The 12031-nt window shown below is 24.8% G+C and overlaps 4 protein-coding genes across 4 annotated transcripts; 3 read left to right on the top strand and 1 right to left on the bottom strand.

The window, feature by feature from the left end:
- Positions 1-1384: 1384 nt before the first annotated feature.
- Positions 1385-2335, top strand: PCHAS_0915200 (acyl-CoA-binding protein, putative; the record flags this gene model as incomplete). The annotated part of the gene is made up of 1 exon (XM_733240.2): positions 1385-2335. The coding sequence occupies one exon, from the start codon at positions 1385-1387 to the stop codon at positions 2333-2335; it is 951 nt and encodes a 316-aa protein (XP_738333.2).
- A 337-nt stretch (positions 2336-2672) lies between these two features.
- On the bottom strand, positions 2673-4006 carry PCHAS_0915100 (conserved protein, unknown function; the record flags this gene model as incomplete). The annotated part of the gene is made up of 7 exons (XM_016798101.1): positions 2673-2770; positions 2844-2877; positions 2987-3040; positions 3129-3154; positions 3253-3398; positions 3477-3526; positions 3668-4006. 7 exons carry the CDS (start codon positions 4004-4006, stop codon positions 2673-2675), a joined length of 747 nt encoding a protein of 248 aa, XP_016655354.1.
- A 562-nt stretch (positions 4007-4568) lies between these two features.
- On the top strand, positions 4569-6487 carry PCHAS_0915000 (actin-related protein 2/3 complex subunit 1, putative; the record flags this gene model as incomplete). The annotated part of the gene is made up of 7 exons (XM_737530.1): positions 4569-4754; positions 4928-5231; positions 5355-5451; positions 5541-5607; positions 5688-5757; positions 5833-5975; positions 6179-6487. The coding sequence occupies 7 exons, from the start codon at positions 4569-4571 to the stop codon at positions 6485-6487; spliced, it is 1176 nt and encodes a 391-aa protein (XP_742623.1).
- Positions 6488-7738: 1251 nt separating this feature from the next.
- Positions 7739-11728, top strand: PCHAS_0914900 (myosin light chain B, putative; the record flags this gene model as incomplete). Its single annotated transcript, XM_016798100.1, has 18 exons — positions 7739-7870; positions 8036-8067; positions 8188-8251; positions 8463-8602; positions 8743-8851; positions 8973-9106; positions 9260-9343; positions 9462-9558; positions 9649-9731; positions 9901-9955; positions 10067-10195; positions 10299-10409; positions 10509-10847; positions 10931-10978; positions 11073-11225; positions 11326-11417; positions 11526-11579; positions 11698-11728. The coding sequence occupies 18 exons, from the start codon at positions 7739-7741 to the stop codon at positions 11726-11728; spliced, it is 1887 nt and encodes a 628-aa protein (XP_016655353.1).
- Between the last annotated feature and the right edge of the window lie 303 nt (positions 11729-12031).

Genomic DNA, 12031 nt, shown 5'->3' with positions numbered 1-12031 from the left:
TTTACCTTATTTCGCTGTATGTAATATATGGATTTGCCTTATTTCGTTATGTATAGTAGCTGGTTTTTCTCTATTGCGTCATGTATGATAGTGGTTATATATATATGTATGCCATTCGTGAAACCCCCAATGGTATTGCTCCCGTGGTTTCCTTCGACACTCTTTTTTCCTTTTTGCTTTTTTTGTTATGCTTTAAATTTGCGTATAATATATTAAAAATTATGAAAAAATTGACATATTTAATTAAAAAGAACAGAATGTAACATTAATTATAAAAGTAAATAAATTTAAAAAAAAAAAAAAACAGCGTACATATAAATGCAGAAAGCAGGAGAATCAAATAAACGAATGAATTTTCATAATATATTCATTTGCTTATTTTGTTGATACATATTATTATATGCACATTTTATGTAAATATTTTTTTATATCTCTTAATTATGATAGTGGAAAATGTTATATAATATAAAACCATGCTATCATTTTGATTTTATATATAAAAAGAAAAAGAGGAAGTTGGTGCATATGTTGGGAAATAGTAACAATGAATTCTGAATGTCTTAATTAATATTATTTATTATTTTATTATTATTTTACTATTTATTATTTTTTTTTATTTTTTTGCTAATCACATATCTATAATAAAACAGGTCTAAACGGCAATTCCTTTTCCCGGTTTCCCGCAATAAAAATAAAAAAAAAAAAAAAAAAAAAAAAACATATATCATAAAAATATAACTACAATAATAATAATAAAAAAATATAAAACAAATAAATATCATCACGATGAAGGTGATTAATCGATTTAATTTTTAGAAAAACGTAAAAATAATAAAAGGCGTTTTTTTTATATATATTTTAATTTTTTTTTACCACATAGCATATGTATTTATTATAATTTGAGTATTGAATATTTATAAAAAATACAATTTTTTTCTTTCGTTTCTTTCGTTTGTTTGGTTTTGTTTTATTTGTTTTGTTTTTATTTATACTTTTTTGGTTTCATTTTCTGTTTTTCCCTTTGTTATATCTTCTTCATCCATTTGAACGCAATTATGATAAAACTGTTTATGTATTTTTCCAATTCATCATGTAACCCTTGAATGCACACATATATTTCAAATAAAAACTTGTAGTATATTTCAGAACTTACAAATATATACTATACTTTAACTGAATACATAAAGAAGTGTTACATATGCAGGAATATCTCAAATCACCAGACAATTCATTTGCATATTTTCCTTTCCCCCCAAAATAAAACACTACCACGATATTAAATTGGCATTTGCCTTTTTTTTTTTTTTTTTATTTATAGCTAGCCAGCTAGCTAAAGACATTCAACCTATTTGATCGGCTTTTCTTCATATATATAAAAAAGAAAATGTTTCTTACACCGCGTAAATCATTTTGCTTTTTCAATATCGCATCAATAATAGCTATAGCATATGCATTGAATAAATATAATCGAGAAAATGATGGAGAACTTGTAAAAAAATTCAATAATATAAAAGAATGGCTAATTAAGGAAGGCATCATATTATATAGAAAATACAGACTATTAAAAATGCCAAAAATTGATAAAAATGTAGTAATAGATATGAATGATAAAGAATTAGAAGAAAAATTTACTCAAGCATCTAATGCTGTTAAAACGATTCAAGGAAAATTACAATTTGAACAATGGATTTATTTATATGGATTATATAAACAGATAACATCAGGAGATATAAAAAATGACAGCAAATCTTCATCGCTTTTTAATGATGAAATGATTAAGGCTGAGCAATTGAATGCTTGGAGAAATTGTCAAGGAGTAAGTAAAAAGACTTGTAAATATTTATATGTAAAATATTTTAACGAACTATTTCCTAATGGTGTCGAAACTTCAAATTCTAATCTTCAAGTCGATTTAAAAAAAAGTATAAGTAAAATGAAACCATTGGCAGATCGATTTTTTGGAAGTAATAATTCAATTACAAAAGATTCGGAAGAAAGTTTATCTGATATATTATGTAATTATATTGTTTCACAAAATATGTCACTAATTAAAAAAACAATCAAAGCTCATCCAGATTTAATAAATGCAAAAAACAGAGATGGATTAACACCATTACATTATGCATGTGATAGAGGATTTTTAGAAATTGTCAAATTTTTGATAAAAGCTGGTGCAAATATAAACGAAGAAGATTCCTTTGGAGATTCAGTATTGCATATAGCTGCTTATTCTGGAAAAATGGAAATAATTAAATTTTTAATAAATGCTGGAGTAAATATCCATAAAAAAAATGCTGAAGGTTTAACTTATGAGGCTATTCTCAGCCAGTTATAATTTCTGTAAATACGATTGCCACTACATAAGAAATTAACCAAAAATGCATATTTGTCTGGGCACCCTTTAAAGGGAAATGAAAAACCATTTGTGACGCGTTTCGTAGTTTGTATAATTCGTTCATCATATTATTCGGCTATTGATTTGTATCTTTTATTTCGCATATTTTTTTTCCATCTTTTTCGCATATTTTTTTTCCATCTTTTTCGCATATTTTTTTTCCATCTTTTTCGCATATTTTTTTTCCCACCTTTTTCGCAAATTTTTTTCCATTCTTTAATTTTTCATTTACTTACTTTTTCAAACTAATCACAACTAAAAAAGGAACCCCTTAACATCATTTATAATAGATAATCAAATCGTCTATTCCCCATGACGTTACACATGAGTCGGTTGTTTTTTTTAAAGTGCTTCCTAATAATATGCTCATCGAATCTGTAAAGTTATGGAAGTAAACAATTTGTATCATAGTATATGTACGGAATTTTTACTAGTCTATTTTTTATACCTGCGGAATGCTCAAATTCGGCATCAATAGGGACCTAAAAAAATGGGTGAACAAAACGGATAAGAAAAATGAAGGTATATGCATATATATATTTTTGTCTATACATTATGAGAAATTAAAATTTTTTTTTTTTTTTTGAGCACTGATAATCGGTCTGGGGTATTTTTCCCACACACATCGATTCCCAAAAGGGTTGACTACAAATAAAATGTTTTATTTAAATGGGGTTCTATATTTCTGAATTTTTGAAAGGTTGGTTTCGAAATAAGCTAGTTAAGACAGTACCGTTGTATCATTAGATTTGTGAGACTCTGTTGAAAGGGAAAAAGAAAAAAAGCATTGAATGGAGAGATATTCACAATCTTGCACAATTTTGGAATACTTGTGCATATATACTTTTTTTGTAGACCTGTCCAAATAATTTGATCATCAACTTGTAAAAATAAAGAGTCACCATCCCAGGTATCAAAGAAATGAATTCTCATTTTAATTTTTAATTCATCATGTTTTGGTATGTTCGTAATTTTGGTGTAAGCTTCAATTGCTCCAAATTTACTTCATAAAATAAAATATAGATTATATATAATTTTGTTTACATTTTTTTATGAATATTATTTTGGATTTTTCAAGTACCATGGTCCTCCAAGAAATGTATCGGGGGAATTTCCACAAGTACTTATGTCCTTTCAAAGATAAGCAAAAAACAGTTATGAGACATATATGGATGTATAATGTAGTGCACCTTTTGTCTTTATGGCTTGGCATGTTCATGTAAATTTATTGTGGTTATAATTTTTCATAATTGTAGAAAGTAAGGTAAGTACCGAAGGAACCCATTTGTTATCCTTTTTATCAAAGGTATCAATATGATATAATTTCCATTGACTTTTTTGAGAAAATAAATAATCATTAGTATGTATAGTTCCATAAACATTTAAATTACTTATAACTGTATTATTATCTTGAATTTGCAAATAAATATTGCTATTATTTTTAATTAAGAACATATCATTTTCTCCAAATAATTCGACTTCCTTTTTACATTCTTCTGTTTTCGATTCAAATGTTAATTTTTGAATTTTTATGTTATAGTTACAGTGTGCATAATAGGAAAATAAAACAAGTGCTTTAAGAAGGCATATATATAAAAAAAGGACACCCATTTTTTTAAAATACAATTTGAAACAAAAAAATATATAATTAATATTTTTGACTGATATCCACGGTATTTAACCAAATGCTTGTAAATCAATATGTATATTTATTATTTATTTATTAGTTATTAGTTATTATTTATTATTCGTTTAAATTTTGTCATTATCCTATCATTGTGTCTTTCTCACTTTTATGTTTTTTTTTGAAATAATTAAATTTTTTTCTGTTTTTTATACTTATTTTATTTCTAATAGTCTTATTGTATAGTACCCCTTTTTCCGTGTCCGTGTAGCTATTCAAATTGGCATACTTCATAAGCAATGAGTGTAAATATCAAATGAATAGCCAAGGAAATGTCCATATATATATGTTATATACCTTCAGCATTTTTATTATATGTATATACACTGGGTACATAATTACACATTTTTTAAATTAGTATAATAAAAAAGTATGCATAATATATTTACATAAAACATTGAGATATATTCATTACCTACTTATTCATACACACACATATGCACAATTTCATATTAAGAACAAAAAAAGATAAGACAATCTTATAAAATAATGATTGACTATTTAAAATGCAATTGTGTAAAATATTCCATTCCTGATGAAGAATATAATATACCAATAAAATTGTCACCCAATAAAAAGGATATGCTAATAGCTGTTGTTAATACAAAAAACAACATAGTTCTATATAAAATAGTTAATACTGAAATTATTTATTTTGATATTCTATACACCGGTGTAAGTTTAATAAATTATATAAAAATTGTGAAAAAAACATATTTAAAACATTGATATTCTTTTTTCTTTAAACAAGTATGCACTCATTAATATTTTTGTATTACAGTGTCTTACATATATGTACATTTGTGAATTATTTAAAATAAATATAAATTTACCCAATCACAATACAGAGTAGAAATAAAATTATAGGACTAGAATGGTCAGCAAAAAATGAATTGCTTATAGTTACTATTGATATGAAATGTGTTATATTTAAAAAAAATCAAAAAGAAAAATGGGAATGCACTAATGTTAATATACCAACAGAGGAATTACCAACATGTGTTTGTTGGCATCCACATGCTAACACATTTGCAATTGGCTTTTCATCTGGGGTTATATTTATTTGTTCATTAAAAGACAAGCAAAAATGGGTTATAAAAAAAATTGAGAATCATACCGGGAGTATTCTATTTTTAGATTGGAGCTCATCCGGTATTCCTTTTTTTCATTTTCACATTTTTCATCATTTCTCTTTCTTTCATTGTGACTTACTAAATTATGAACAAGTTGAAGTACAAAATAAGATAACCGTAAAACTTTTTCCCATTTTCAAAGGTTACATATTGTCTACTAGCTCTTTGGATTCAACATCATTATTAATATACACACCAAATGTTGTGGATGAAGAAGCTAATAATAAGGACAATTTAAAGTAAGTTTAATATTTAATTCATTTTTTAATAATTTGTTTTACGAGATGGAATAAGTACGTATACATATTTGTGTGCGTCCCTTTTTCAGGTTGTACAAAAAATTTGAGGAATGTATCGCAGAAAGAAACTTTAAAAATAATGACATAATAAATAAGGTTAAATATATATTTTTTTTTTCGTCTTTTTTATTAATTTATATTTAAAATATGTATTTATTACAATTCACTTAGAGCAGATTGAATTCGTAGGATATGTTTTATGCCACAGTTCGTTTTCTCTATCAAACGAAAAAGTAGCCATAATCGGTATCAAATAATTTTTAACAAAAAAAAAAAAAAATAAAATAAAATAAAATTTATAGCTATATATTTTTTTTTTAGCTAGCAGTTTTGATAATAGCTGTAAAAAGCAAAAAATAATAATTTCGGATTTTTTAAAATCCCCAATGAATACTCAGTCCGTTACATGGGTTGGCCAGACACTACAAAAATGTTTGTTCCTAGATAACGAAAGATTATTAGTCGTATGAAACCAGAAATAAAAAATATAAAATAAAATTATATATATATATATATATATTTTACTCTTATAAATTTATGGAATGCACACATTTGTTCTATATATCTTTATAAATAAGAACATTATAAAATAGCTCCAACTGTGGTATTATTTATGTCTTAAATAAATGTTATAAATATAGTTATTTGGTATATATTTTTTTTTCAGTATGGCTATGAGGTGTTTCCAATTATTATAGAATGTATAAATGACGAATGGGTTATTTCTCGAGTTGTACTCCCAGAGTTTATTATTAAAAATTTGAGTGTAGACTTTTTTTATGATAAAAAAAGCATTAAGGATATAGAACAAGGATGCGATGAACTGAATGGTAATGAAATTATTGGAGAAATTGTTGCACATTCTAATAGCATTTTGCAACTGTCTATGTTGGAGACATGTGAAGATATGAAGAATGGAAAGTTTGCAACAGTGTCAAGCGATTTTAATGTTGTTATTTGGAGTTATAATTTATAATAGCTAGCTAAAATTTATTTACATGAACAAGTAAGAATTAAGAACATTGTTAAAATTTCTAGAATTCTTAAAATTAGATGAAAATCGCCCTTTGTTATTCTCTTTTTTTGTTTCATATAAACCTACGCCTAAATAGAGAAAAGGAGGTATTAAATTCGGGAATATTTTTGTATTTATGAAGCGCAATATAATTGTGTAGAATTATAAATAACAACCTTACATGGTCATATTTTTTTATCATAAAAAATAAAATTAAAAAATATTACAAAATCGTTGATAAAGCATAAACGGTTGCTTAATTTAAGAAATGAGAAATATGCATTCTTCAGACATATGTATAATGCATATATATTACATACATGTGAAGTATCAACTTTGTTACACAGAATAATTCAAAAAAAAAATAATGGAACATTTTAACTTTAACCTGACTATGAAATAAAAAAAATATTACTAATACATATAGCTGTAAATTATACTACAAAAAAATATTATATGTGCATTTAAATTGGTAAAATATTTGGGAAAAAAATTTATAACAACAGACAAAATGTAACATAATTCATTCAAAAAAATAGTGAAATAATGAAATAGTAAAATAATAGTAATGTGACTAATATATAAAAGTTCTTAGAACAATTAATGTAAATATTTTAAATGGAAAATAAAAATTAATATTTTTACATAAAAAAAATGTTATTCCTAAGATTGTGCGCATATTTTTGGAAAACAAATGTGTGCAGGTATAGCATTCTAAAAAAAACAAAATATAATTTAAATATTGCCGCTGTGTAATTTCCATACAAATAAATAACTACATATTTTATATTAATCACATATATATTATATTTATAATATTACTACATTTATTTTATATTTTTTTAAACAGTTTTTATTTACTATTATGCATGAATTTTTAAATGCAACAATATAATACCCATGTTATTAATTTTTCAAAATATATTTCTCCATGTCCACTATATTCCATATTAATTTTAACTGTCAACAAAATAATTATTATGTCTACACCGAATAAATATTAAGTATTATGTAGATTACACTACATAGAATTTTAATATATACTCCGGTATTTTTTGTATATATATTTTAAATATGTACAAATAATGGTATTATATTTATATACAAATCATAAAACCCCAAATAAATGAAATAGTAATATTATCGAACAGATCATATACATATATATATGACAAAACAAAATCTATAAATATGGAAACATTAAAGGGGAATATGATACAAAATTTATATACCCCAAAAAACAATAAAATTAAAAATGTTAACGAAAGGAAAAATACGTCCCTTTTCCGAAATAACTCAGTGTCTTTTTACAATGATGTCAATACCGAAGCAATCTCTTTATTAGTAGGAAAGAAAACAATAATAAAACATCCATTTGTATATACATATTTTTGTGTATGCCCACCTACTACGTTTTTTACTTTCTTCTATATATTAATGTAAAATTGGTGCCCATTTTATGATAAACTTTTGCATATATGTCTTCCCGTTTTATTCACCTACAATCAGGATCGAGCAACCCAACAAATAGACTATAATATGTAATAATAATCATATAGATATGCATATATGTGCGTCATTTTTAATTTGGTTTCTTTTTGATGTATACATACAAGAAATTAAAATATTTTTATAATATTTCGTAAATTATTAACCTATAGGATAAAAAATGACTGTATTTTATACAAAGACGGGAACAAAAATCAACATACAAAAAAAGAAAAGGTCTTATATAAAAAAATATAGAATAATATATGCTTCAGCAATATTTTTTTGGTGTTGTTTTTAGTTAGTGTATGCATATATACTCATGTAATGACGTTATAATATTATGGCTATTGAAAAGATAAAATTACATATAAAAATAAAAAAATGTGTGATAGTAAAAATGATAACACAAATTAATAAAATTATATGCTTTCTTCTTAAATGATAGGAATTTGAAAAAATAACCAAAATTGTAAATGATGCCGATTATTTAAATTCCTTAAAAAGTAAAATACACACAACAGATATTGAAAAAATTACACAACCATTAGGAATATATTCCTCAAAAGAAAAATCTAATAGTCATAGGTAATTTTTTATTTTAATTTATGAAAATGTTATAATTTTAAATACATGAATTAGTTGTATAGCTAAAAATAATGAATAAAACATGTTATATATACTAAAATAGATAGTTATAATATGCTTTAAAACTTTCACATTTTCAGAGCAAAATATAATGATATAATTTATAAAAATAAATATAAATCCCTTAAAAAGGAGTATGACGATCTTAAGGAAAGAATAGACATCAAGATTGATCTTGAACTTATTAAGGTATTATTTATGTTCACATTTTTCATGACTATCATATGCAAATATTTTTTTATCATGTATGGCTATTTTTTCTGACTTGTTCATGTAAAAATTGTAAAAAAAAAAAATTATTTATTTACAGTCAGGAGCTTTTTACAACAAAGAAGACATCCATGATATTCTTCATCTGATAAAAAAATATCAATCTAAAATTAAAGAAAAGAAAGATATTATAGACACACAAAATAATGTTATAGAAAACATAATGGAGCAAACGTAAAAAATATATGCATAAAACTGGAATATTTATTTTATTCGTTTATTCGTTGTACCTTCGTATGTTTATTCTTTTATTTTGCACTATGAGTCCTCGCTTTGTTATAGTATTATTGACAAAATTTTATCTTTTTTTAATTTCTTTCCGTTTAGCAAACTAAATCGAAACAAATTTATCGTTGAAAAAAAAAAAAATGAAGATATGGCCAAGATATGCAATTCCTATTACCACCAAAGGTTGTCACACAATAGTTATATATACATATGAAATAAATGCAACATTTCTGGAGATATATAATTAGTTATTCCTTATATGTGATTATATTTTTGTCTGTTTTTTTTTCTTTATTTATAGTAAAAAAACACAAATGAAGATGAAAATGTTGAAATATTCATTTCTCGAATATAAAATGGCCTTGGAAAATATCGTCTCATGTTGTGAACAAATTGGGGTAATGCACACACATATATAAAAAATAAAATAATTTAATATTTTCTAACTTTTTTTACAAATACTAATTATTTATATATACACTTTTAAGGGGGACAAAATAATCTTAATGGATGCAATAAAATCTGCCAAAACACAAACGGATCTATCCATTGCAACTGAAATGCTGAACATGTAAATTTTGATACATGCATATTTTTATGAAAAATGAAAAGTAGCCATTTATTTTAGATTCCATTTGAATGGTTTCAAAATGGGTTGGCGAGTTTGTATACAATTTGGAAATGCTATGTAGTTTGCTTTTTCTTTATTGTCTATATTTTTTATAATTTTAATTTTGCAGAAAAAAAATTAAGGAGCTTGAAATGAGTATATGCTATTGTGAGCACCACATAAATGTAAGTGCATAGACCCGTCATATCAATAAAAAGTTGAAAAATAAAAATCGTTACATTTTTCTTGCAACTGTTTTATATATGTATATGCATAAACTTATACCTTTTTAACAGTACCTAAATGAAGAATTAAATCTAAAACTACAAGAGTTGAAAAATGCGGCAAAAGAAAAAAAAGAAACTCAAAATGAAATATATTCATATAAAAAGGAACTAGCAAAGAATAATAATATGATAATCAAGGTATTACATATTTTTTTATCACCTTTTAAATATCTGAAGTTTTTACATTATATGTGTATGCAAAATAATATATATATTTTTTTCTATTTTATTATTCAATTAGATTTTGGAAGACTATCATCAAACTATGGCAACCATGGAAAAGATTATATACGAAAATGACAATGCCAATGCCAATAAGCATAAAACAGATTTTATCAAAGACAAGAAAAAGGTAAGCATTTGTTTCATTTTTCAGATATACTTCGCTTGTTTTATGCTTCCTTATCTTGTGCACGTTTTATTTTGATTGCTTCCATTCCTGCCTTTACAGTACAACGACCTGGTTAAAAAGGTCCTCGAAAGTAACAACGAGTTGAAGAACAATAATGATAAATTGTTTTTACACGATAATGTACTTAAAGGAAAACTAAAGGCACATCAAGAGCTTTTAACAAAACATATGAATGAACATAAACCCAAGGAAGCTGTTAATAAAGCTCCAAGCTTGGCAGATCAAAAAAATGAGACAGAGAATGCAGATAAACCTGAAACAGGAGTAATGGGAAACGAAAATAATTCTACTAATGAAGTAGAGCCAAAAGATAATCAAGATATACCTGTAGATTTGGAGAAAATAGAAAAAATCCAAGAATTTATAAAAAATAAAAATGTAAGAAACAATGAAATGAATAAAATATAGTTCCACAATCGCCTTTGTAAAAACGTGAAATATTTTATTTTTCTTTTTATTAGGTTGATAAGTTAAAGTTTGAGGATTGTCTCGATATTATGTACAAATCGGTAACATCAGAAAAAGACAATATGCCTGCACATGTTTATGTATATAAATGCAAATTATTAAAAGTATAACCTTAATTTTTATTTTTTTGTGCAGAATGTGGTACTAACACGTAGCAAAATGGAGGAACTAAAACAAATGGATCCAATAACCACCGATGAATTTGTAACTTTCATTAAGCCATTTATTATAAATGAAGAAGAAGCTTTAAAAAATATGATAACCTTTTTTGAAATTTGGGATGTTAAGGTATGATTAGTTATGCAACAAATGGTACAAAGCGTAGAAAAAATAATGTGTGTGGGAGTTGTAAATATATTTTTTTTTTTTTTTTTTTTTAAATTAATAGAAAACCGGATACATGCATAAGGATTTGTTTATGCCCATACTAAAATATTTTGGTGACCATTTGAGTGACCAAGAAATGGATTATTTACAAAAGTAAACGAAAAAAATAGCATGCATGATAAAAAGGGATAGTAAATTATATGCATACAAAGTTGTGTGTGATTTACTAATAAAACTTTGCATATTTTATTCCATTTTTAGAGAGCTAAGCTTATCGAACGAGCCCAATATATCCTATGTTGACATCCTGAAAAAGTAATAATAAAAAGAGAGAGATTGCATATGTGTGATTAACTTGGATCTCTCATAAAATAGCTTTATTTTGAATGAGCAGATTGTAGTTACATTCTTTTCGCTACTTTCTTTCTTTTAGGTGGATATATGGAAAAGACCAACAGACTTAGAGCGAAGTTATGAACATAAAATGGTGGACTATTTATTTGCAAAAGATGAGAAGTATATATTATGAGGATTACAAAAATGGATAAGCAGTTATAAATGTTGTTATTGTTTTTATTTGAGTTTTATGTCTAGCATTTTTTATTTTTTTTAAAAAGGTGAAGACTGTTTATGTGGCTTTACCATATACACAATGGTTATTTGTAAAATTTGTTTTTTTTGTTTTAAAAATATTTTATAAATACTACACAATGGATACATTATAGCAGTTGTAATGACAATTTTATTTTACTGATTTATGTTTTATT

This window comes from Plasmodium chabaudi (assembly GCF_900002335.3).
Source record: "Plasmodium chabaudi chabaudi strain AS genome assembly, chromosome: 9".
NCBI lineage: Eukaryota > Apicomplexa > Aconoidasida > Haemosporida > Plasmodiidae > Plasmodium > Plasmodium chabaudi.
The sequence above is the reverse complement of the archived record's forward strand: the minus strand, read 5'-3'. Positions and strand labels throughout refer to the sequence as shown.